Source organism: Planococcus citri, chromosome 5 (genome assembly GCF_950023065.1).
Source record: "Planococcus citri chromosome 5, ihPlaCitr1.1, whole genome shotgun sequence".
NCBI lineage: Eukaryota > Metazoa > Arthropoda > Insecta > Hemiptera > Pseudococcidae > Planococcus > Planococcus citri.
The window spans coordinates 16,323,708-16,350,815 of NC_088681.1; the positions used below are offsets into that span (position 1 = coordinate 16,323,708).

At 32.0% G+C, this 27,108-nt stretch overlaps 1 protein-coding gene and 1 long non-coding RNA gene across 2 annotated transcripts in view; one reads left to right on the forward strand and one right to left on the reverse strand.

Moving 5' to 3' along the window:
* LOC135849022 (uncharacterized) overlaps positions 1 to 11,614 on the reverse strand; it is an 82,383-nt gene extending 70,769 nt beyond the window's left edge. Inside the window, exon 1 of the long non-coding RNA XR_010559479.1 lies at positions 11,135 to 11,614. This is a non-coding gene — a long non-coding RNA (uncharacterized LOC135849022). The remainder of the gene's footprint in view (positions 1 to 11,134) is intronic.
* Positions 11,615 to 15,644: 4,030 nt separating this feature from the next.
* On the forward strand, positions 15,645 to 20,462 carry LOC135848039 (low-density lipoprotein receptor-related protein 2-like). Its single transcript, XM_065367814.1, has 4 exons — positions 15,645 to 15,835; positions 15,938 to 16,013; positions 16,852 to 16,950; positions 20,015 to 20,462. Exons 1-4 carry the CDS (start codon positions 15,761 to 15,763, stop codon positions 20,278 to 20,280), a joined length of 516 nt encoding a protein of 171 aa, XP_065223886.1. The 5' UTR covers positions 15,645 to 15,760; the 3' UTR covers positions 20,281 to 20,462.
* Positions 20,463 to 27,108: the final 6,646 nt, after the last annotated feature.

Here is a 27,108-nt window from a genome sequence, read left to right on the forward strand (position 1 = left end):
ACGTTTTAAAATCAGATCAGTTGGGTTATGGTGCATTATTTTTTAATCTGTCGATGATACACATTTTTCAAAAAAAATTAACCCATGAAAATGAATCCCAATCACGATTACAATCCAAAGCTTTTTACAAAGGGGGCCCCGAAAATACATCATCAGCCAAAATTTCGGAAAGTGGAATTCATTTTTCGGTTTTTCAAAAACTCAAATTTAAGCCAAAAGTGGGAAAAATTGTAATTTTATTGAAGTGAGCTAATTTTTCATTTTTACCCTACCTATTTTTCAATTTTTCGAGAACTAGAAGATCCTAAAATCTGCTAGAGACTCCAGAACAGTTTGAGATCACCACCACTCAACTCGGGAGGTCAAAAATAGGGTATAAACTAAAATTCAGCTTTTTAGGATAATTTGGTAAAATTTTGAGATTTTCCCTCTTTTATACATATGAGCCCGAATTCTCGCAAACTCCTACTTCACTTGTATAAATCTCTAATTCGCAGTAAAATTGAGTATGGAAGCCCATGTTTTGCAAATATCTCAAATAAAACTTCAAATATCCTAAAAACAATTCAAAATTCAGCCCTAAGGATCTGTTTAGGAGCCCTCGACTATTCCTCTCCAATAGATAGCCTATATTGTGAAGCAGCAGAATTACCCCCAGATTTCAGAAGAACTCTCATAACAATCAAATTCATCTCAAATGCATCCACCAACCCTTCCCATCCACTCCAAAACTCAATTAACCCACCCAACCCCCAACATTTTGATCATATAGAAGGACCCATTTCTAATTTCATCACAATGTTGAATGATCTTCAAATCAATCCTAAAACTCTCATCCAAAAACCAATATTATACCCCCCTTGGCTTCTAAAGCCTCCTCAAGTCAATCTACAGCTTATAAACTACTCAAAAAATAGCCACTCTCCATTAGTAATAAAACAGAACTATCTTGAACTGTTATCAGAATACAAAAAATTCAATCTTTGCTTTACAGATGGATCAAAAATACCAACACTTCACACAGGATATGCCTACTCTATAAATTGATAGAATTTCAAATTTTAAAATCCATAATTGTTCTTCAATCTACACTGCCGAACTCACAGCTATTTTCCACTGTCTCTGTGATATACTCACTTATGAATCAGAAAATAAGTCCTTCTTAATTCAAAGTGATTCCCTCAGCTCATTAACTGCTATCCAAAATATTTTTTCCGATCACCTTCTAATTCAAAATATTCATAAAACTCTATTTGACTGACAAAATTCAAACTTCTTCATACAGTTTATGTATGTACGCAGCCACGTTGGAATCTTAGGAAATAAAATTGTAGATATTAATGCAAAATCTGCCACCACCCTTTCTCCCCTTATATTTATCACAGCTGACGACTTCAAATCTATCTTCTCCCAAAGCACACTTAAGAAATGGCGAAACTTTTGGTCCCTCCAAACCACAAACAAGCTCTTTCAACATAAAAAATCAGTCCATCTTTGGAAAAACCTCTCCCACTTAAACAGACTTGAAGAAATCATTATAACCAGACTGAGAATTGGCCACACAAAAATCACACACAATCACCTCTATGAAATGGCCCCAAAACCCACATGTCAGTTCTGCCTGTTAGAACTTATATCTGTCCAACACTTACTATTTCACTGTCCCTTCTTACATCAGCACAGACTATCTCTACAAATAGATGAAAGATCCCTATTCATACCAGACGACCCTTCCGAAATTAAAAAATTCTTAGACCTAATTAAAAAACTTGATCTTACCAACTCGATTTAAATCTCACACGACGACGGGTGTAATAATCAAGTAATTACAAACACCAAAAAAAAAAAATTCTCACAGCATTCTATTTCATAATCTTTCCTTCATTTTTGGATATTATTTTTACCAACCCCTCCAGAAGACTTCATTGAAAACATTCTCGATCAAGCAGGTACCTATAGCGAGACAAAATTCATCATCTCCATTTTGAATATTTTCTTGTTTTAAATTGATGCCTTCTTCGTGGTTTTCACGACTGATGCACGAATTCTTGGATTTCATTGGTTCGATAATGCAGTCGAAAGTGCTTTAAAATACCCTTGTTTGTTTGAAACCGGTTCAGGAGTTCTCAACTTATACTCTTTCAGTTTCTGACAGTTCCTTTAAAAATTCTTGTATAAGTATGAAAATGAAGTATCTAGGTATGAATGAAAATTGCACAGCGCTTTTTAAAAACCAAGTATTTTCTAGCAATCAAAATAAGTAGGTACCTATTCAAAAAATAAGTTGAAAAATGACAGCAAAATTTCTTGAGAAAAATGCATTTGAATATACCTAAATTTTACCAGTGACTTTGTGGACATAATGAAGGATCAAAATTTCATCACACCATTTTGTCAGCCTCCGAAATTTATGTACCCAACTTCGAACAATAATTATTTAAAATATTTCCCAATGAAATTGACTCCACCTCCAAAGACAGACTCTTCCATTCATTCAATAGAATTCATTCCAACGCGATTTATTCCTACTGACGATATATTCAAGAGTCAAATTTCAGCATTCAAAAAATTCACATACGCTACGATATCTCTCAAGTTAGTCGAGTCAGCCTCTTTCCGCATAGGGAGAATGACATCCGGTCATTTCACATAGATATTATACGGCATATATATTGTTAAACCTAGACGAAAAATTGTCAAGTGGGAGTTCGCTGATTTTTCAAAATGGCTGACGCGATAGAAAAATATGACGTAGCGTGGCCCTCTTGCCTCTGATTCTCGAATGATAACGATGAATTACGATGGCGTTAGCAGAAAGAGATAGGATGAGAGAATACATCTAATTATATTACAACTTAGTATATACGTATATACGAATCCACACATTACATACCTCGAATACATTTTTTTCCCCTTCAAGAACATATAAAGTAGGTATCTGAACTGAAATTCATAAAATTGAAGAAAAAAAAATCCTCGAACACACTCTTTAAATAATTTTACAAGCGAGAAAAATCACAAAAGAAATTAAGCTCGGTATAAGAGAAGAAGAGAAGAGCACTGGCACATTTATAGCTATTTTTAGAAGTGTAATATATATTTTTTTCATACAAAGTAATATGTATGTGCGAAAGATAATCGGTGACGTTGTCAGTACATCAGGCCGGGACTTAATACCATAAGATAAGGGAAACAGCCAATCAAGCCAAAATTAAAGCGATCAATACACGTACCACGATATAGGAATCGAATTAAACGCGTTTATTTGATCGTTTAATAAAATATTTAAAGTAAAAAAAAAAAAAAACTCACGCATATAATGGTAGCTCGTTAAAAAACATATAGATGATTATGGCCACGCAAATGCCTCTGGCTTATCATGTGTTGAAAAAAATTCGCAAATTTTCCAACGGTTAAAAAATTTCAAATCAAGTGCAGATATATGAAGAGAAGCCTGGGTATATGTAGTATGTATAGTATAACCTATTTTGTGACATTTTTATTTTTATGGGTAACTAACGGGTCCAGGAAAATGAAAAGGAGACCAGGATGTAATAAAAAGAATAGGCACTTATACAATCGAAAGAGCCAAAGATGTTGTAAAAATATTAATTTATTGCAACTAAACTCATGATAGGCTATACCTATACAAAAATGTACTAAGTATAATTCTAATCATATGTAGGCTACACTTACTTGTACGAGTACTTATATTTAAACGTAAATTTTTGTGTCCATTTTGAGTAAAAGTAGAAGCAAGGTTATGTAAAGGAAGTAATAAAAAAAAAAGGGAGGGTAATACGCGGCAATTAGATGATAATCTAAAAGTACCCGGTACCACTAGGTATTTATTATATTATAGGTGCTAATTTTTTCCCCATTTCAAGTGGCTGTTCTGTTGCTGTAATTATATAAGGGGTTGGTGTGGTTTGTCTGTAAACTACTGTACGTGAGTATATTATCATGGTGTAGGCTTACATATAGGTGTAGGTATACTCGAGAGCTGGATTTGAAATACGATAAGGAGTATTTTTTGCAGGATGTATTTGTGATTCAATTATTGTATAGGTACATAGATGTATTGTATGAAAGGTGATAAGAGAAGTGGCCTACCTATGGAATTCTTTTGCGAATTAGGTTTAGATTTAGGGGATTTGAGGTGCTGATTTTCGTTCTGTTTTGACTGAGGATGGATTGATTAAGATTTTAGGGAGGTTTGGACATGGAATTATGGGAGGATTGGATTATGATTGGGGATATTTTTTGGATGTAGAAGGATGTAATCATGATTCAAATTTGGATTTGAAAAAAATAATGAATTCCAAAAAATTGTTTCCAATCTATGAAGATATTTTTCAAAGACATTTTTCAGTTGAAGACCAATAGTTAGTTACCTTTACATTTTGTACAGCACCGAAAAATTATGATGAAAATGACGATTTTTTTCATTATTATTTTTAAGTGCTCAGCGGGAGTCCAGGAGCAATGATTGGATTTGATCTGGTCATGATCAGATCAAAATTGAATGTATGGAGATGTACGAATTTGACCTGAGCATTGATCTATTCAGATCTGCGATCACTTTCTCAAGGATAGATATCATTCCATTAATCCATTTGTTCAAATAAGTATGCAATAATCATAAGATTTTTTTTTAAATCAGAAAACGCCAAAACTTCATCATCAGATTATTTCCCTGCCAAAGGAGGAGAACCACATGAAAGCTTAAAATAAGAAATCAACTTCTTGAGGTTATATTAATTCAGAACTTGGCAAACTTTGAAGAATAAATCAGAAAGCGAGAAAATTCACAGAAAAATTTCAGAAAAAGTTGAATAAAAATGTTAGGTATTTATAAATAATCCATTTTTTTGACATTTACAAGCTATCGATTTGAAAACTGTGGTGATCCGAATGAAATTGAGTTTCCTATTTTAAAAACAACTCAATTTTTTAGATAAAAATAAAAAATCATAAGTATAGATACGTTAGTAGGTAGATATTGAGAATGTTCTGAAAGTAGGTATAAGTTAAGTATGTATTTTCTTTGCCTAGCCCTAGGCTACATCAGAGGTGATAATTTTCAAAAATTTAGTCCGCATTTTGTGTATCAAAATGCAAAGTAAAGGAGAAGAGAATCGAGAGGGAGAAGAAAGAAGATATGTACATACCTACCTTGATTCTGACATGGATTTTTTCTAGAGCAAGGTTCAAAATTGGACAATTGAACCAACATTTTTTATTAATTTCTCATTTTTTGTCTATAAAAAATAACTTTTGAGGATTTTTTTACTAATACTGCCCCCTTCCCCTCATTATCATCTTTATGAATTCAATATTCAAAATAAGAGATACTTTTTAAGTGGCTCTAAGAAAACGAAGTATTCTTTGCGGGAAAAAAGCTTCACAGTTCAATTTTTTTCGTTGAAGGTAAGTACTATAAGTAAGATGGTTCAATGCGTACTAAAAATGTCAACTCAATTTTTTCCATAAAATGACGGTAAGTCTCCAATGTAAAACAAGTTTTAAACTAGTAATTTACTAACAATTTCCCGTAGTTTACCAAAATTTATCAATAAGTAAGTAATTTACTTAGAATTTCCAGCGAGTTACCAAAAATCACCAATAATTAACCAAAAATGATCAGTACCTAATCAGTGATTTTCTAAAATCATGATAAAAAAAATCAATCATGCTTTTAAAATTATTTTAAACTTTCCAAAATAACTTTTTGACATTTAAGAATTTAGATTTTTGAAAACTTGAAAAAATCTCGTTGAGTTCCTGAAATTGTAGACCTTTCCAGTAAACTTTCAAATAATAGGTATAATTTTCCAAAATTTTTACACTTTGGTACCTAGTTATATTCACCCAATGAATTATTTTCTCAAGCATTTTTAAATCAGATATGATGGCTATAAATTTCTAATAAAATTTCAAAAACATGAACACACAAAATTTAGATTAATAAATTGAATTGAATTCTCACCCATTATAGCTCTTTCAATATCTAACGATAGGCAAAAATTGCGCATAACTTTTGTTGCTTATTTTGACTTTAATTCAAGGATACCAGGGGCACATGCAATTTTCTGTTTGGACAAAATCATCAACATTTTTTAGTGCTCACAAATTTTTATAATTTTAGAAATTTGAATTTTCAAGCTGTGGGAGCTAAATTCAAAACTGACAACTAAAATTTTGGCGATGTGGTACTTGAGCCAAGGGCTTACCATTGAGATCATTTTCCATCAAAATTTTCATACAGGGGACTCATTAGTCGTTTTTGAAACTAAAAGATCAACGAAGGCGTCCACTATGAAGCTAGAACTACCGCATAAGTTTAATTTTAATTTTTCTACTAATTTTCACCAAAATCTGATTAGTAGATTTCAGCGTTATTCGTCGATTTTCGTTTCATAATCTGCGAATAACTGAAGCTGGAACAGAAGGCCTTACCAAAGCGACAATTTTCAAGACAAAAAGGTCTCCAAAAGATATTAAAAATGGAGAACAATGAACGATATAATTTTATTTCATGAATTAAAGACTCTATCTAGAAAATATCTACTCTTACCACTGCTCGAGAAAAATGAAATCAGGTATTATTTAAATTCCCAACTATTCGAAAAATCAAACCAGAAATGACTTTTTTTTTTGATCGAGTTAATCAAGATAGATATTTCCATTGGGTATTAATTCCCAATTTACAAAATTTTAAAAATAAATAGTCTTATCAGATCATCCTGGTTTTTTACCTTAAATTATCACCCAAAAAAATCATCAGTGTTATAATCTTTTCAAATTATCACATTTGCTTCGCACATCAGGAGGAAAAGAGAGGGGTTCGTGATTTGGAATTTCCTGCAAAAATGAAGATTCTTGGAATAAAAAATAAGCTTTATATAATAAGTATACAAAATTTTAATCAAATGTTCGTGTGGACGAGATAAAAGTTCCCAAATACATATTTCACTTTGAAGTTTGAACTATACCATCATACAGGATCAAATTCTCGAAAATGATTTTAAATTAAATTAATAACTTAGAATTTTCCATCAATTTTCGGAAAAAATTCTCATTAGGTACTGACATTGTAGGTATGATTCACGATAATAGGTCAGCGATATTTTTAGAACAAACCAAATCTTTTCAATCTACTTAATTAGGTAGATAGGTATTATATCTCAGTAGGTAAGTACCTGAGAGTTGTATTTTAATTTTTTTTTGTGTTTGACTTCAAGAAGCTTTGGTGCAAAAATGAATCAAATATTTTATGCTAGGTATATTTGAAATAATAAAGTATAAATTTCTATAAATGAAATGGTATCTACCAAAAAAATTGTGATTCGATTAGGCACTTACTCCGATTTTACTTGAACTTACAATAGAATTTTCCATTCAATTACCTCTAATTTAAATCAACCAACTTTACTCGCTTTTTACTCATTCTGTGAAAAGAAATGAGAAATGAGGCAAAAATTTGCTTAGTTGGCAATTTTTCGATTCCATTTTAGAAATACCTAATCAATAAGGTAATTTAGAATTTTTTAAAAACTTTTTGATGTTTGCACTTGATGTTCCAATCCATACTGAAAAAAAAAAGATAATTTGGGATTTTGGGCTAGGTTTGGTTTTAATTCGCTTTCAATTTCATGATCACCATTTTAAAATATTAGATACATATATTTATGAATTTATGATTCTTTTTCACGTAGTGAAAAGGTTCTAGGTTGTGAATTTCTGATATCATTTTCAAAAACATGATTATTCAGCCTAGATGCACTGAGAGGTTTACAGTATTTTCAATATTATTGATTAATTAATTTGTTTTCCTAAATTAATTGATTATTTTCATAAAATGAGATATGAAACAAATAAGTTTTAAGCAGGTGGATACAGAGTTTTTCTGAATAATCAACAATTAGTTTTAAATTTCAAGTTAAAATTAAGTTTAAATAAATTCAACTGTTTATTGAAAAGTAAAAGACTTGGAATAGAAATTAAGGTTGAATTTATGACTATAATATTTTAAAAGGTTTCCATCAAAATAACTAACACATATTTTATTCAACTATTAAGATCTTCAAATCACAAATAAATCTAAGTAAAATAAACAAAACTAGACTCTAGATACTTATGCTATTTTCCAGACGCATGCATTCGTATAGTTTCAAAAAAGAGCCAGCCTACGACGATATTGTAAATATTATCAATTTAAATTAGATTCATTAAATTTACTCAGGTGAGTATTCATTAACCTAACATAAAATAAAATTTTCCTTTCAGTATTTCTTAAATTGGAAATCAATCAAACTGAAAAAACCTATAAGAAGAAACAAGTAATCCGTCAAGATTTGATCAAATTAGTGCCAAATATTCTGAAACAATTTAGGCTAAGAATTGTACCCGATGAGTGTTTTTAAACATGCTTGATTGTTTTATGTAGGTATTTTGTTCTTTTTCATTGCAAGAATTTCATTTAGAAAAATTAAAGAAAGGAGTATCAGATGCATTAAAATTAAATAATCCAGAAATTAATTCGAATTTTGAGTAAAATTTTGCATCAAATATAAAGCCAAAATGCGAACCTACGCTTCAATATTTCAATAGGTACCCTAAAAATGTGAATTTCTTTCAATCTCTAACTCAAATTAAATATTAAAAGCAACTTTTTTTTTTTTTTTTAAATTCTCAAGAACCTATCTATCATTTATTTAAAGCCAATTCCTCTTGAAAAAAATCTATAATTATATCCGAATGCATCTAAAATTAACATAAATAAAAATACACAACAAATATAACGAATGCATTTTGCTAATTTGGCAAATTATCAACACGGAAAAAAATTTCTAAATGAAAAATTTCTGTAATTATTCGACATTGGAGAAGAAAGAGGGTGTCCAAAAACAGGATAAATGCAACGAGAAAACTAATATGTTAAAATTCGCATCGCGAGATGTAATTAATGTCGTGCAAAAAGTAACAACCCGGAAAGTAAAATTTGCCAAAATTCATTCAAAAATAGATCGAAAGTAGGGTAGATGGTTTAATCATAGGCTAGCTAGGTAGGTTTATTTTCCACACATAAATTATTATAAAATTTCAAATAAATTACAAAACCTAAAACCTATATAACTTTTGAAATGATCGATTAAAAGTAAAATGGAGTAAATAAGAAGAGAATTCATAGCTACTGCGATGTTGATTCTCCAGCTACTCATTTTACCCTGCTGAGCGAAAAAATAACAGGCCTTGGGTATAATTTGTTGAAAATGAAACTCCTGTAACTGATCAATCGAATGGAATGAATCAAATACAGAACCTAACGCTCAAAATGGCCGAAAAAAGGGTCCCAAAAGTTGAAAAGCTACGCAAATGGCAATTTTTTCCAACTTTTATGGCGGATACAATTTTTAAATGTCCATTCTAAGTCGTTTCAAAATTTTTTAAAAAATATTTAGATGTTGCAATTAATTGTAAAATCATCAAAATTTATTTCAAAATTAATCTCAAAAGGATTCGTGTGATTTTAGGGGTAAAAATTAATCAAAAATCAAAAAATTATTCAAAATTTTTACTCACGGTACATATGAAGGTATAACTTATTATTTTGTGCAAACTTTTTTATTTATGTATTTATTCTTCAAAACGATGAATTTTCAGTCAAGTGAGAAGCATTTGATTTTTTTAAATAAGAATAAATAAATAAAAAAAAAAAAAAAAAAGAAAGAAAGAAAGAAAAACAGAATAAGTTGAAAATAATGCGATTTCAAATCCTATTATAGAAAATAAAACACGATTGGTAGGTTTTCTTGTAACCACAAATCCCCCCTTCCCCTCAAAAAAATCACACAATAATTCAATATTTTTTAAAATTCAAAACCCTAAAACTATCCCAAGAAAATAATTCAAAAAATAGGTAACAAAATGGATCAAACATTATTTGAGTGAACAGAAAAGTACTAGGAAGGTAAAACCATAATTCCTATGGACAAATTTTTCTTTCAAGAATCGATTCATTAAATTTTAAACTCGATATAAAAATCAATACCTGAAAAAATTGCCCATTCAAGCAAACAGAAATTTTAAACTCATCGAAGTAATTATTTTATTGATTTTTTCCCCCCTTACGACACTCTGATTAGGTATTTTATAAAAAGCTTAGCAAGTATTTCTTTTTTTTAATTTCTAATTCACGTTTCATGTCGCGATGATATCGATTGTCTCACGAATCGAATGGTTTATTAAAAGCAATGAATTTTTTAATCTTTACTCCGGGCTCGGAGGTCTTGATGGTTTTTTATACTTCGATTCGAATTCAGAGTTTGCATTATTACTTAATTTTTTTCTTTTATCGATAAAGTTATTTATAAATTTCACCAATAGACGATTAGAAAATTCAGATTAGGTGCTTACGTTTATTTATTCGATCATCGATTCGTTTATTCATAATTATCATCAAAAGGCGAACATACCAATCGATGATGATGTTAAATAGCTATACTTAATTGGAATGTTAGCATCCTGTGGAAAAAAAAAGGAAAAAGGCAAAAGGGGGAAGGAAATCACAGCACATGTACATATTTTCCCCATTATTCGAATTTCACACGTGCTAGGTGATTCGAGGAAGAAATTCTCTGGATTCAATTTTCCATTGGAAAAAAAATTCATTAGGAAAATTCTATACAGTTTGATCGAAATATTTAGCACAAAACAATGCGAAATAAACCTAAAAGTTATCTAAATGAAATGAAATGCAAAACATGAGGGAAAAAACCAGACGAGCAGATTTTACAAACTCACCACCAGACTCCAGAGTATTCGGATTAGGGTAGAAAAAACCCTTGGCAGACGCGTTTTTAACACACTATAGCGAAAGATAAGCGAGGGAGGATGCATGACGTCGAAAATTTAATCGAGACTGCGCACCATGCGTTTAAAATTCACCCCGGCCGAAGGAAAATTGCCCCCTGAGTAGACTCGAGCGACGAAACACACCACAAATGTCAACAGGTGAAAGATTTTGGCCGGAATTTTCGACGAAACTGGGTGAAAATCGAGTAAACGTACAAATAGGGCAAATTGTTAGGTTAGGATCGGCTGTGAAAAATAAAAATACACCTTAACTTACCATTTTTTGGCGGTTTTCTTCGAACGAGGCCTGATTCGAGGGTAGAAATTCACCCTTATGATTGCAGGGTTGAGACGATTCCATGAGCTGGATTGGCAACGTTCACATTGGCAAAAGAGTTGAAAAAAATTGTCAATTTTTTTTGTTGACAAATCGAGTACTTTAAACCGAAACGAACAGCACAATGTTAAATTATATTCACATGTTTGTACGGTGGAAAAAAAATTCGCAAATTTTTAATCATCGAGTGTTTGAAACTAGGCGATAATTTAGGGTAAAAGGCCCCATGGCTGGGACGAGATGGCCAGTTTAGAATGGTGAAAAACTAGATATGCGAACAACTATGAAAGACGAAAATTCTAACGGATATTTCGCGGAAATAACATAAATAAAAGGCGAAAATATTCGCGAAACGGTTGCGAAGTTGAAGGAACTTAGCAGAGAATCGAGAAACGAATGTCGCCCGGTTAGAAATCGCACATCCAATCAGTCGGTGAAGCGAGAGGGGTGACTCGAGCCGCGGCGTGGCCCGTCTCGCTGTCTGACGGTCCTCCTCGAAGATACTGCTCCTTTCGTCGCGCCGCGCTTTGCAAGCCCATCGCGGTCACAAAAGCCCCCTCGGCCCCTCGATCATTATTATGTCTGTCTGGGTCTTTCACCCTTTCATTCTGTTACCAAACTCCTACAATTATAAAGGATGGCTCCCTTCCGTTTGTTGTGTGCGAGTTGTGTGTTGTGCTGTGTATTTTTTTTATTTTTTTCATTCACTTTACTGTTATGGTGTTGTGTAACTTACCTACGACTTGAATTTGCAAAATTTTTTTGAAAATTTTCATCCGAAAGGTGGATTTTTTGGAGCTAAGAGGGGTCTAGAGGAGAGGAAAGGGGGTGTTTTTGGGGTAGAATTGGGTGAAACGAGAGGCAAGAGGATTGGCTGCTAATTTGTCCCGATTCAGTGTGAATTTTGTCTCATGAATGAGTTTGAAGACGAAAAAGAATTTTTGCCAATATTGAAATTGGTTAAGAATTTATTAAAACGTAAATTGTGAGTGAAAAGTATATTCAAATATTTCGTTACTCAATATTAATAATATTCAATAACTACACGGATTACCGAGTTACAATCGTTAATTTTTTCTTTAAATTATTGGCCCAGACAGACGTTAGAACATGATATTGAATCGAATTGCTTCTCTTTTTAAACATACGTGCGTTGAAAAAATACGAAATTGCGTGGTATTTCGCATCAAACCGACATCTTCTGGCGAAAGAGAGAACTATCAACTTATGACCGTAGCCCATAAACGCTCTCTATTTCAACGAGCTTCATGTTTTATGGAAGTTTTCATTAAACAGTACAATGTGTTTGCAGTTCACAATGTTTCATAGACGTTGTCAAAATTGATCATTCTTTTTGTTCAACTTAAGTGGATTGGCCCTAAAGTATGTATGTATCACACCATTAAAATTTTAGCTGCCAGTTTTGAGTTTAGCTTCCATTGCACAATGAAATTTTGAATCATGAAATTTTCAAAAAACGTCACCCCGACGCTCAGATTTTTCCCACGGCGTTGTCGTGGGAAAATTTTGACCCACGCGCTTGATCCGAGGGCATGTTTTATTTTCCCCTTCTACTGATTTTTTTCGTGTTATATTTTTCGAAAATTATTCAAATTCTTTATTTTTGATGAAAATGTGAACAATCTTTGAAGACGTAATTTGAAAATTTTAGCTGAATGGGAAAATAAAAGAAGTTTCTTGTGTTGGCGCGTGAGTCGAAATTTTCCCACGATGACTCCGTGGGAAAAACTTGAGCGTCGGGGTAGCGATTTTTGAAAATTTTAAGAATCAAAATTTTAATGTACCTTGTACAGTGGAAGGTAAACTCGAAACTGGCAGCTAAAATCACATTTCCAGAGCTTTATACAGGGTGTCCGAGGAGTGCTGGTACAAACTTCAGATTTGGATACAACCGGATACAACTAAGAAAAAAGATTATGTGAAAGTGAGTCCTTATCTTCAAAATTGAAGGGGACAAATACGTTTTCAAAATCTAAGAGCTAAAATCTACTTTTGATCATGGGGGGTCGATAGTAGGTACTTTGAGGAATGAACAAAATTACCTTTTATAACTTTTTGGCCAACTCGTAAATTTAAGGGTCTACAAATGATTTTCAATTTCAAAAAGTCGTGATGAAAAAATAAATGCGGAAATGCATGAGTTCTATGTCAAAAAACGAACAAATGTTACGATAATTTTTTTTCTTACTCTAAAATTTAAAAAGTACATACATTTGGTGCTCAGAAATATGTAGTAGATTTAATGAAATTTTTAGCAAATCAAAATTTTTTGAACTTCAAAAACTGTTTGAATTTTAGAGTAAAAAAAAAACAAAATAACAAAATTTGTTTTATTTTTTTTTTGACGTAGGTAGTATTCATTTCCGCATTTATTTTTTTCATCGCGATTTTTTGAAATTAAAACCATTTGTAGTCCCTTCAATTCGTAAGTTGGGCAAAAAGTCATAATAGGTGATTTTGTTCATTTTTCAAGGTACCACCGACCCCCATGGTCAAAATTGGATTGAAGCTCTTGGATTTTGATAACGTATTTTGCCCCTTCAATTTTAAAAATAGGCAACTTGTTTATCTTACATTTTAAAACTAGCTGTACCTATAATGATTTTTTTTAATGTTTTTTTTTGTTGTTAAATTTGAAGAAAAAATTGTAGAGTGATTCCAAATTTTGATTGTTTATATTTTTTAAAATTATGGGAAAATGATAAATTGTAAAATTAAAGTGAATTGTGAAAAATTTAAATATTGAACTTTCAGAAGCTTCAATAAAATATTTCAAATGTTTCAAAAATTGGGTTTATTAATTTATTATTTGATCCTTATTGTTGTTTTATTTTTTAAAAATAGTTTTACAAAATTGATTTTTCTACGATTATTTGGCATTTTAATTTAAATTGTAAATTTTTTTCTCAAAATTGGTGTACATCGACTTTTTTAAAAGGTTTTAATAATTTATCAAAAATGGAGTTTTTTTTAGAATTTGAAAAAAATACATTCCACTTTTTTAAGTTGATTGAAAAACACCAAAGCTAGAAATTCTAACACTTTCACGGAGTTTTGGTACCTAAATTTCGTTCTAATTTTTTACGGTGATTAACATTTTTTTTAGTGCTTTTACATTATTTTAGCTCGTTTTTTAAAACACTTTTTTGAAACAATTTTTTCCAAGTGTCACTAAACTTTCATTACTTTTTGATAATTTTTATATTTCACTTCATTTTTCAGTTACTTGGAGTGTTTTTGATGCTTTGATTTAAATGTAAGGAGCATTTAGCAAAAATGAACTCAACTTTTGCTGAATTTTGCCAAATTTCACTGAAATTTTAGCACTTTTCGATAACTTACACTACTTACAGTGATTTTATTGGTTATGGTTTTTTTTTCGTGTTTTTAAGTCGTTTCAATAAAATTTTCTCTGTTTGTGGTAATTTCTGTTGATTTTAATACTTACCTATATTTTTTTTGTTTGCATATCGTTTTAGGATATTGAACACTTTTTTGCGAAGCTTTTGTCAAATCTATTAAAACTTCATCAATTTTAATGCTTCCTTAATATTTTCAAGTAAATATGGAAGACCGGGGAGAATTTGGATAGTTTTGGCATTTTTTGAGAAAACGATGAGGTTTTTGGTAATAACTCACCATTGTAAATTTTGGACTTTTATACGTCTGAAATGATTTACTTCTTTTATACTTTTTTCATCCTAAGTATTTATGACTATGCTGATGAATTTTCAAAAATAAATTCATGTAGGTACGGTATTCTAGCATGAAGGAGTTCGTTCCACACCCATCGAACTACGGTTTGCGAAACACAATTGACACCCCTCCCTTCTCAACTCATCAACAATTTAGAGTAAAAATGAACTGTTGTAAAAACGTATCAAAAAATATCAAAATTTCACGAAAAATTCAAAGATTTCAACGAACAAGTTTTTAAAGCATTTTTTAATAATTCTAAACCTGAAATTGGATCGTGATTTTTTGGGGTTTTTGAAAACTATACTTAAGTATGTCATTCGACAAATGTATCAAAATGATTTCAAATGTGGGTGAGAAATAAAATATTTCGTTCAATTTTTTTTGAGCAGTTTTGAATAATTTTAAGCCTAAATAATTGAGTCCAAAAAAATTGATAATTTTTTTAAAATTGTGAACTTGAAGACTCCTTTTTTCGCATGAAAGTAGTCAAAAATCATCTTAAACAGTTTTTTAACTTGTTGATTTTGAGTTAAAATTGTCCAATAGGTAGATATAATTTGAAATCCATCCAAAATCAAACAGCATAATTTTGTCATAAAACTTGATGATTTGTGGATTCCTCTCGCAAATAAAAAAAATATTGTTCGATAAAGCATATACTAGTTAACAAATATTGATATGAGGAAATGATTAAAAAATGATATGCGTTGTTAAAAATATGTAGATAGATACCTACTCGGATTATCATGTATTTAATGGTGACACGTGCACACTGCTAACTGGCAACGATACTGTCAGCAGGATTTCTATAAATTGATAAAATATTTCATCGCTGATTGAATTAAAATGGTCGAAGTAAAAAATTGTTGCAAAAGGTGTCCATTAAGAAATGATAAAACGGTTCTCACAGCTATGCTCTTGGTAAGTTTACTGATTTAACTTGTAATTTTTATAAACCGATGGTTAAATGAGATTCGAAATTTTTATTTACAATTAGAATAATTTTTAATTATGTACTTGCAGGTCTATAGCATGACATTTTATGAAGTTACTTCAATGACTACTCACGAGCGAGCTTTGGTTATTTTCGTAGAAACTGGTAAGAATGATATAGGTAGATAATTAGGATAACTGGCACCCGCAATTTTGTCTGTTAAGATAAAAATCTGTTTTTTTGGAGGGGGTGAAGGACTTTGAAATTGAAAATCAATATTCTGTATGTCTACTGTATGTTTATTAAGAAGGATCGCAAGAAAAAAGTCGACGGATTTCGACCAAATTTAGCAGAGACCTTCATTTCAAAATTACTCAGAAAAAAAATTTGAGCTCGGGAGGTGCTCCTGGAGGAGTGAAATGGTCTTTCAAAGGGAGAGGGGGGATTTCTGAAAAAAACGTGTTTTTTTTGTTTCTGTCCCTACCCAACCTGTTTTGGGGAAAATGGCATAGTCTCAAATAAAAGTATTTGAGATTCTGCGTCGATCTATGCTTTCGTTGTTGAAATTCAAGACCACTTCTTGGGTTTTATTGAGCGATTAAAAATTTGCAGATCGCTTATTTTCGGATAAATTTTTGTTTTGAAAATTTTTTCTTCGCAAATATTTCACATTAATTATGCCAAAATATTAAAAAATATCATTCGTGGAACTGAGAAAATATTTTGATTTTTTGTAGTTCGCAAAAATGACCTGGAGCGAAAAAAACATATTTTTTTCGAAAATGCCCTCTTTTTCAGGGCTCACATCTCCTCTCCTGGAGCACCTCTGGAGCTAATATTTTTTCTGAATAGCTTTCGACTCAAAATGAAGGTCTCCGCTGAATTTGAACAAAATCCTTTGACTTTGTTTGGACGATCCCCTTTAATATTTATTTGCTCAAAAATAATTGAATCAGTTGATCACTTCGTTTTTTGTTGTTATTTTTATTTATTTTTTGGTAAGGGTTCACATGCAAGAATGGTACTCGTATACGTGGACATCAAAGATGCGATGGAAAAGGAGACTGCTATCAGAACGAAGATGAAGTTGGCTGCATTGAAAGTGAGAATGTCTGCTTACATATTATTTATTTGTACCACAACATTAATATGTCAAATCTGCGGTAGGTACTGGGTACCTTGTTTGTACTCAAAAATTAAAAGACTGCAAAATTCGATTTCACATTCAAACGTTTTCTATTTCATAAAGGACAAGACAACTGAAAGTTCATGTTAAGAACACCTCAGACCCTAATTTTCAGCTGCCGAAGTTAATTATAGCGCGTTCTGGAACTATTTCAGTTTTGCTGGAGGCTCTAGATCGTCTCGAAAATTGTTGAAATCGATTTAAGGCGCTGATTATTGGGAAAAGGAGACCTTTTGAACAGTTTTCTTCAGAAATACGCGGTACTGGAATTATTTTAAAATATGGAATAAATACCTAGGTATTTCAACTTGTAAAAATCAAAAAAATACAGGCGTGAACTCGTCACTTTGAATTTGCAATTTAACTGTCCTAATCGATTGAGAATATCGAACTTATGTCAGGATTAAAATTTGAGCTGCTGAAGTTACAAATAATTAGTGTACTGGAGAAAAACTAACTTCTGCTGGAGGCTCCAGACCATCTCGAAAATGATCGCAATCGATTTGGGAGATCGATTTTAGCATCCAAACCAAATTTCAGATCTTTATCTCTTAGTTTACCGTTTTTACAAAAACTTTGTCATTACCTATAATATGGACTATATTGACTCTACAAATTCCCTCAGTTCTTTTCAAAGTGGCTTTCGGAAAAAAAGATCTACTCTGGACCATCTTTTTAGTCTTACACAGGAAATCAATACTGCCTTTCAAAATAAAGAATTTGTACTCTCAGTCTTCTTTGATCTTGAAAAGGCTTTTGACAAAGCATGGAGATACAAAATACTTCAAAAAATACATTCTATAGGGATTCGAGGGCATTTAGCTTACTTTATTCAAAACTTTTTATCAAATCGTACCTTTAGAGTCAGAATTGAAAATACATACTCTAAACTTTTTGATATTGAAAATGGAGTCCCTCAAGGCTCTGTGCTTAGCACCATACTATTTATACTCCTAATTGATGATATCTGTAGTATTATTCCTCAACCTCTTTCCTTAAGAATTTTTGCAGATGATATAAACATTTCAATACGTTCAAATAACATCAAACTAGCCTCAGAAATGATCCAAAAAACTCTAAATTGTATCGAAAAATGGGCTGAAACAAATGGACTAACATTTTCTGAATCTAAAACTCACTGTATACTTTTTACCAAGAGAAATAAAACCTACCTAGAACCTATCCTCGAATTCAAAGGACATCCTTTAGTTTTTAAACCAACTACCAAATTCCTTGGACTTACTTTTGATAAAAAACTTACTTGGACGCCTCATTTTCTCAACATAAAAGCTCAACTTAACAAACGTCTGAATTTTCTAAAAATTGTTAAAAATCCAAAGTATAACCCATCACGCCAACTATTGCTTTACTTGTACAAAGCTCTGATATGTATGTAGTAAAATTGAATATGGAAGTCCATGCTTTACAAACCTGTCAATTAAAACTACTGACATTCTCAAAACTGTTCAAAATTCCTCCTTGCGCATCTGCATAGGTGCTTTCTATTCGTCTCCAATTGATAGCATTTATTGTGAAGCTGCAGAGCTTCCTCCTGATTTTAGGAAAATTCTCATGACAAACAAATTCTTGACAACTGTTGCAAATAATCCATCTCACCCTCTTCAAAGGTCACTCAATGTCTACAGCTCTCAGCATTTCCTTCATACTTCAGGTCCAATCCCAGAATTTATCAAAAATATGAACAACCTACAAATTGACCTAAAAAACCTAATACATAAACCAATATCTTATCCCCCTTGGTCTCTCAAACCTATACAGATGGCATTTTATTTAAGAAACTACCCAAAACATGATCACTCCCCATTATTAATCAAGAGTCATTACTTAGAACTGTTATCAAACTATACTGAATATAACTTATGCTTCACAGATGGTTCAAAAATTTCGAACATTCATACTGGTTATGCTTACTCAATTAATGACAAAGTTCTCAGTTTCAAAATTCACAACTGTGCCTCAATTTTTACTGCTGAACTCACTGCCATAAAACATTGCCTAATAGATATAATTTCCATTCAATCAGAAAATAAAAAATTCTTAATCCAAAGCGACTCACTAAGTTCACTGCTATCCATTCAAAACATTTTTTCTGACCATCCCATAGTCAAAGACATACATAAGTCCCTTTTTAACCTCCAATATTATGATTACTCAATTAGCTTCATGTATGTTCCCAGCCACATAGGTATCACTGGAAACGAAACTGTTGATAGATTAGCAAAAACAGCCGATGCCCCCTCCCCTCTTACCTCTCTCACTCCTGATGACATTAAATCTCTAATCACTCACAACACATTTACTAACTGGCAGAACTTTTGGTCACAACAAACTTCAAACAAACTCTTCCAACATAAAAAAACTACCCTCCCCTGGAAAAATCTAGGCCACCTGAACAGAAAAGAAGAAATCCTGATTACTAGACTAAGAATAGGCCACACAAAAATTACTCATAACCACTTATACCAAAAAGAACCAAAACCCTCATGCCAATTTTGCAGAAACGAACCCATATCCATCCAACACATACTTTTCAACTGTCCCCAACTAAAACAAAACAGACTTACACTACAGATAAAAGAAAACCCACCTACTATCCCTGACGAACCCTCAGAAATTCAAAAATTCATCTCCCTAATAAAAAACATCAACCTCACAAACCAAATCTAACCCCCCCCCCTTACGGGTGTAATAATCTTGTAATTATAAACACCCCAAAAAAAACAAAAAAACAACAAAAAAAATTTTAGTCATCTTCAAAAATTCGCCAAAATTCGAAGAATCAACATTGGCAGCTAAAAATTTAGTTCTGAAGCGTGTGTAACATGAACTTTCAGCGAGCCAAATTTCACCCAAATCGGAGGAAACGAGTGGACGAGGATCCCTTGTTATGAATTTAAAACGTAGAATGACATTTTTAAAAAATTTTTAAATTGATAAAATATCGTGTTTGCAATTCCAGGAGACTGTTTGGAGGACAGCGATTGTTCGAAGTATTTGGCATGCTTCGAGAATAAATGTAAAAACCCATGCACAATATGTTCGAGCAATATTCCAAATGAAAGGTTCAATGGTCGTACGTCATTTACGCTAAACTTTCGAGAAGAACCAAAGAATGTGCTATGCATTCGCAAAAACTGCAAGGATCCCTGCGTTAGGTGCGCTTCGTCATATGCAATTTGCGAAGTTGAGAATCACAAGCCAAAATGCATCTCGGTTCTGCACTGAAGAACTACAGTCTTTTTTAAATCATCGCTAAGCTCAGAAATTTTATTTTTGATCAACTTTTTTTAAAAACAAGTAGGTAAATATTTTTATTTATTAAATACTCATTTTTTATACCAGGCAAATATTATACTTAATAATAAATTTATAGGTTTGTAAAACTAAAATAATAATAATATTCTGAATATTTTTCTTCTCATTTGCCCCCTATTGGCTGTGAATAGGCAACTCATTCAGCATTTAATTGCATAAGTCAAGTTTCACAGGCGTTTTTTCTACCTCAATATTCATGCGATCAATATCTGACGTCCATACTTTGCATTCTTCAAAATGTTTTGCCAGTTTCATAATATACTGAAGGCAATCGTAATGAGTACCTATACCATTTACAAAAATTCAAAATGAATTGAGATTTTTAGCAAGTAGATAGGTACCTATTTCTGGACATAATAAACACAGACAATTTTTTTTCAGAAATTGTACCGGATTAAAAAATTGAAATATTTGTACAGTTTTACACAATACTTTACTTACCTACCAACGTAAGTAGGTATCTTGTAACACAATATCATAAAGCACTCAAAATTTAGTTTTTTTTTCTGCACAATTTTTTTTTTGTCAACCAGAATCTGCTTACTTTTTTTCATATAATTTATACGCGCTAATTCGCTCTCAAATTCCGATAACATCTTTATTCTGTACACATTGCCTTATTTTTTTCCTCGTTATACGATTTCGAATATGGAATTTCAGTTATCATCTTTCACGGACAAATTGTGCAATACATCATAGATGCGAGATAGAGTAAATTAGATAACATCATTCTGCAGTTCGGCATACTCGTATATTTCTTTGTTATATACCTACTCGTATGATTTGAATGTCCTCTGTTATTTTTCATATATATATTTTTTGTATAAGTAATTCGTTATTTGGATTATTTTTTTTCTCATTATTCGTATCAGCGTCATCTACGCGTACATCCGAGCAATGATTTCATAAAAGATCAAACGAGAATATGAAACAGTTTTCAGAAGGAATCAAAATAATATAATCGTGATGATGACATTCGTGTTCGTCATCGCAATGTGCATTATTTTTTGGTTGAAATATGATATTAATGAATCATTTGTACACATATAGGTAATTTTTTTTCGTTATTTGAATCGTACCTAACAACAATGATCATTAATATAATATAATCAACAATTCATTCACTTCGTATCAGAAATATCAGCCTGGTGAATCAAATTTTCGCAACAGGTGGATAAATATCCTGTTTTTCTGGAAAATTTCTAAACTCAAATTCGAATTTTTGCCACAAATATTTTTGGAACGAATTTCAAGATTTATTTAACGTTAAATCTAATTATGACCCCAGCAGAAATGGTCTATAGAGTAATAATCTGTCAGAAATCTAAATTTCAAAAACTTTTTGAAAATTTAATATGGAAAATTTATCAAAGAATATTTAATGAAAATACATTCAAAAGTTCTAAAAATAATCAAATCTGTTTGAAGACTACAATCAGAGTGTGATATAATTGATTATGGATACTTTGTTTATAGGAATTGTTTTAAAGTCATTCATCTCCGAAGACGAAGCAAATGAGAGACCTATAATAGATATCTATAATGATCGAACATAGCAATAAAGATACAGGTGCCTGAACCTCTTCATAATATACCTACTCGTACTCACCTGTAATAAGTATACACCTAAACCTATGGAAAATAACTTTCACTATACGATTTTACACTTCATATCACCTCACACACAGGCTGGTTATTATTACCTATATACCTTTACCCACCATTACCAGTCGTTGAAAGATGGACCGGAACGAGAACGGAATCAGAGCAGTGTTACCAAATTTACTATGCATAATATCTTCGGGATTATGCAAGTGGTTTTTTAATATACCTAGGTATATTCACATGTTAAGGACGGTAATTTAGCACGTGCTATTAACATAGGTAAGTATTCGTGTAATTATTTCGGTTTTATTATCGCGACTAGTTTTGTCAAAGTGTAGGTATAGGTAGATGTAGATATGGAATATGGCTTGTCCTTCGAATGATCTCAAAAAGTATAGTAATCAATCAGTCAAGTACCCATGAGTAATTAATTCTTACAACACTTATAACATAAAATTTAATTTTAAAGAAGATAATATTATGCACCTGTTTCAAAACATACGAGATTTTGGTGAATGAAATTGAAATCTTATAGATATAGTTTATTGAATGTTTGCCCTTGAGTTTTTTTTTCAGGCTAAGTTATTCTAAAATGAATCAATAGGTACACATAAAAGCTTTGAGAAAGTTGCGTAAAAGTTTATTAAATATTATATAAAATTATTATATTAATTTTGAAATTGACAGAAAATTGATGGTCAAGAAGGCCATTCTTGTATACGCCCTCACAGTCTAAAAATGACCAAAACTTGATGAAATTTTTTAAAATTCATTAAAATTATTATTGTTTATCAAAAATTACCTAAACTGTTGAAAAACTGATTAAATATTCTCAAAATCGCATAAAACATTAAATAAAAAAATTGTCAAACATTGAAAATCTCCCATACTTAAATTGAAATGAAAAATCAGCGTAATTGAGAAAACTTTGCGAAAAATTGCTGCAGAATTTGAAAAATGACTAAAATTTGAATGAAATAAAATTTCAAAAATTCCAAATTAAGAAAAATTGGTCGAATCGAAATTTTGACAAATTTAGCAAAAATTTCATAAAACAAAGTTAAAACTTGTAAAAATGGCATAAACATAATAGAAATATGACATAAAATTGAGCGAAATTTTCTAAAAATTATAAAATTGACAGAAAATTGCCGAAAATTGAAGAAATTTTAGTCTATAAGAACTCGAGCAACTGTTGCAAAATCTCAAACTAATCATGTTATCCAATAAAGAGAACGAAAAGTAAAAAGTGATTCGAATCAAGGATCATGAATCACGTCTGAAAAAGTGATTTGAATAAACAAATCAAGTTGCTATGTACTTTTTTGATCCGGATATTTTTTGGGTCCCAAAATTTTCGAAAATTTGTCCCAAAAAGGTCGAATAATGTGGTTGGGCAGCTACAACTTTAGGAATCTCTTTTTCTAGCCACAAGCCTGGTTTCCTGAAGGTTAGGCGAAATTTTGAGTCTTCGCATCCAAAAGTGAATTTTTTGGGCCCAAAATTTTCAAAAAATTGCCCAAAAATGGTCGAAAAATGTGACTGGGCACTTGGGTAGCTTCAACTTTGGGAATTGTCTTTTGCATCCACAAGTTTGGTTTTTTGAAGTTTGGGTGCGAGTTTGAGTGCGCATTCAAATAAAGTATTTTTTGGGACCAAAATTTTCAAAAATTGTGCAAAAAAGGTTGAAAAATACGATTGGGCAGTTTTGACTTTGGGAATCGCCTTTTCTGTTCAAGAAACTTGTTTCGTAGAGTTTGGACTCAATTTCAAGTTCAAAAAAGTATTTTTGGGGGCCAAAATTTTCAAAAAATTGTGCAAAAAGGGTTAAAAAATACGATTGGGTAATTTCAAATTTGGAAATCATCTTTTCTGTTCACAAATCTTGTTTCGTGGAGTTTGGACTTGAATTTGAGTTTGAACAAGTATTTTTGGGGGCCAAAATTGTCAAAAAATTGCCCAAAAATGGTCGAAAAATGTGATTGGACAGCAACAACCTTAAAAATCGTCTTCTACATCCACAAATCTCGTTTACTGGAATTTGAGCACGATTTTGAGTTCAAAAGGATATTTCTGGGGGCCAAAATTGTCAAAAAATCGCCCCAAAAAGGTGAAAAAAATGAGATTGTCCAGCTTAAACTTTTGAAATCGTCTTTTCTGTTCACAAATCTCGTTTACTGGAGTTTTGGCACGATTTTGAGTTCAAAAGAGTATTTTTGGGGGCCAAAATTTTCAAAAAATTGTCCAAAAATGGTTGAAAAAAGTGATTGGACAGCTACAACTGTGAAAATCGTCTTCTACATCCACAAGCCTTGTATTCTGGAGTTTGGGCGCAATGTTTGAGTTCGAAAGGGTATTTATGGGAGCCAAAATTTTCAAAAAAATCACCCTAAAAAGGTATAAAAATGAGATTGGCCAGCTTAAATTTTGGAAATCGTATTTTCTGTTCACAAGTCTCGTTTACTGGAGTTTGGGCACAATTTTGAGTTCAAAAAAGTATTTCTGGGGGCCAAAATTTTCAAAAAAATCGCCCTAAAAAGGTATAAAAATGAGATTGGCCAGCTTAAATTTTGGAAATCGTATTTTCTGTTCACAAGTCTCGTTTACTGGAGTTTGGGCACGATTTTGAGTTCAAAAAAGTATTTTTGGGGGCCAAAATTTTCAACAAATTTCCCAAAAATGGTCAAGAAATGTGAATGAGACCTTAAATTTTGTAAATCGTATTTTCTGTTCACAAGTCTTGCTTTCTGGAGTTTAGACGCGATTTTGAGTTCGAAAGAGTGTTTTTGGGGGTCAAAATTTTCAAAAAATTGCCCAAAAATGATCGAAAAATGTGATTGGGCAGCTACAACTTTGGAAATCGTCTTCTGCATCCACAAATCTTGTTTTCTGGAGTTTGGACGCAATTTTGAGTTTAAAAGGGTATTTTTAGGAGCCAAAATTGTCATAAAAATCGCCCCAAAAAGGTCAAAGAATTCGATTGGCCAGCTTAAACATTGAAAATCGTCTTTTCTATTCACAAATCTCGTTTACTGGAGTTTAGACGCGATTTTGAGTTCGAAAGAGTGTTTTTGGGGGTCAAAATTTTCAAAAAATTGCCCAAAAATGATCGAAAAATGTGATTGGGCAGCTACAACTTTGGAAATCGTCTTCTGCATCCACAAATCTTGTTTTCTGGAGTTTGGACGCAATTTTGAGTTTAAAAGGGTATTTTTAGGAGCCAAAATTGTCATAAAAATCGCCCCAAAAAGGTCAAAGAATTCGATTGGCCAGCTTAAACATTGAAAATCGTCTTTTCTATTCACAAATCTCGTTTACTGGAGTTTGGGCTCGATTTTGAATTCAAAAAAGTATTTTTGGGGGCCAAAATTTTCGAAAAATCGCCTAAAAATGATTGAAAAATGTTATTGGGCAGCTAGAACTTTAGGAATCGTCTTCTACATTCACAAGCTTTGTTTTCTGGAGTTTGGGCGCAATTTTTGAGTTCGAAATGGTATTTTTGAAGGCCAAAACTTTCAAAAAATCGGCCCAAAAAGGTCAAAAAATTCGATTGGCCAGCTTAAACATTGAAAATCGTCTTTTTCTGTTCACAAATCTCGTTTATTGTTGTTTGAGCACGACTTTGAGTTCGAAAGGGTATTTTTGGGGGTCAAAATTTTCAAAAAATTGCCCAAAATGATCGAAAAATATGATTGGGCAGCTACAACTTTAGGAATCGTCTTCTGCATCCACAAGCCTTGTTTTCGCTGGAATTTGGGCGCAATTTTGAGTTCAAACAGGTATTTTTGGTGGCCAAAATTTTCAAAAAAATCGCCCCAAAAAGGTCAAAAAATGAGATTGGCCAGCTTAAACATTGAAAATCGTCATTTCTGTTTCACAAATCTCGTTTACTGGAGTTTGGGCTCAGTTTCCAGTTCAAATGAATATTTTTGCCAACATTTTCAAAAAATTGCCCAAAACTGATCGAAAAATGTGATCGAGCAGCTACAATTTTAGAAATCGTCTTCTACATCCACAAGCCTTGTTTTCTGGAGTTTGGGCGCAATTTTTGAGTTCAAACAGGTATTTTTGGGGGCCAAAATTTTCAAAAAAATCACCCTAAAAAGGTAAAAAAATGAGATTGTTCAGCTTAAATTTTGGAAATCGTCTTTTCTGTTCACATTAAGTCTAGTTTAACGGAATTTGGGCTCTTTTATGAATTCGAGAGATTATTTTTGGGGGCCGAAATTTTCAATAAATTTCCCAAAAATGGTCTAAAAATATGATCGGGTAACTGCAACTTTTAAAATAATTGAAAAGTCGACTTGTGACAAAAAGAGACGATTTTCAAAATTGTAGTATCCCAATCGAATTTTTTAAGCATCTTTTTGGCAATTCATTTTTGATATTTTGGGGCTCAAAAAATTCTTAAGTAGGTAGGTACCCTTTCAAATGCCCAAACTGCGCTTAAACTTAAGGAAACTCAACTCGTGACTGGAAAATATGACTTTCCAAAATCGTAGCAGCGTAATCGCATTATTTGACAATTTTCCAAAAATTTTGATGGGCTCAAAAAACTATTTTAGACACTTTTTTTCGTTTTTTTATTAACAGGATTGACCTAAAATCAAAATTTTGAGACCTTTGAACCTCCGAGAGACTCGTAGTTTTGCGATTGGGCAGCTATAAATTTTAAGATGGACTACCCTAGGGGGTCCTCTTTGTAGTTTTAAAACAAAATTGGGTCAAATGGGCGACTGCACACTCGTGTCGTGAGGTTCCCTTGTCAGCTTCAGAACTGAATAACTTGGGTACTTTTGCTTTTAAAATTGCACAAATCAGATTCTAATTCATTTTTTTTACACGATTCGAGCCTTATTTTTTCACCCTTCTCTGCTCCAAAACTCAACTCGTCCACGTGTTCCAAGGTTCTTCGTCTCTCTCACGTTCTGCTCTACTTGATGCAGTACAAATTTACCACAATTTCGAGTCGAATTAATTGCATATACCTAATTGCGGAAAATCAAGCACCAAGTGTTGCACATGGTATTGTTTCTTTCAAATGGAAAAATACTGAATAAGTTTACCAAATTAAGTACCTACTTTACTTGCTCTAGAAAAATCGAAAGAGCTACCATACTAAGATTGCTCAAA

Excerpts from the sequence above, each read along its gene's own strand:
- LOC135848039 (XM_065367814.1), top strand. The coding sequence starts at position 15,761 with ATGGTCGAAGTAAAAAATTGTTGCAAAAGGTGTCCATTAAGAAATGAT. Across the intron at positions 15,836-15,937 it reads TTCTCACAGCTATGCTCTTG|GTCTATAGCATGACATTTTA; the intron begins GTAAGTTTACTG and ends ATGTACTTGCAG. Across the intron at positions 16,951-20,014 it reads TGAAGTTGGCTGCATTGAAA|GAGACTGTTTGGAGGACAGC; the intron begins GTGAGAATGTCT and ends TTGCAATTCCAG.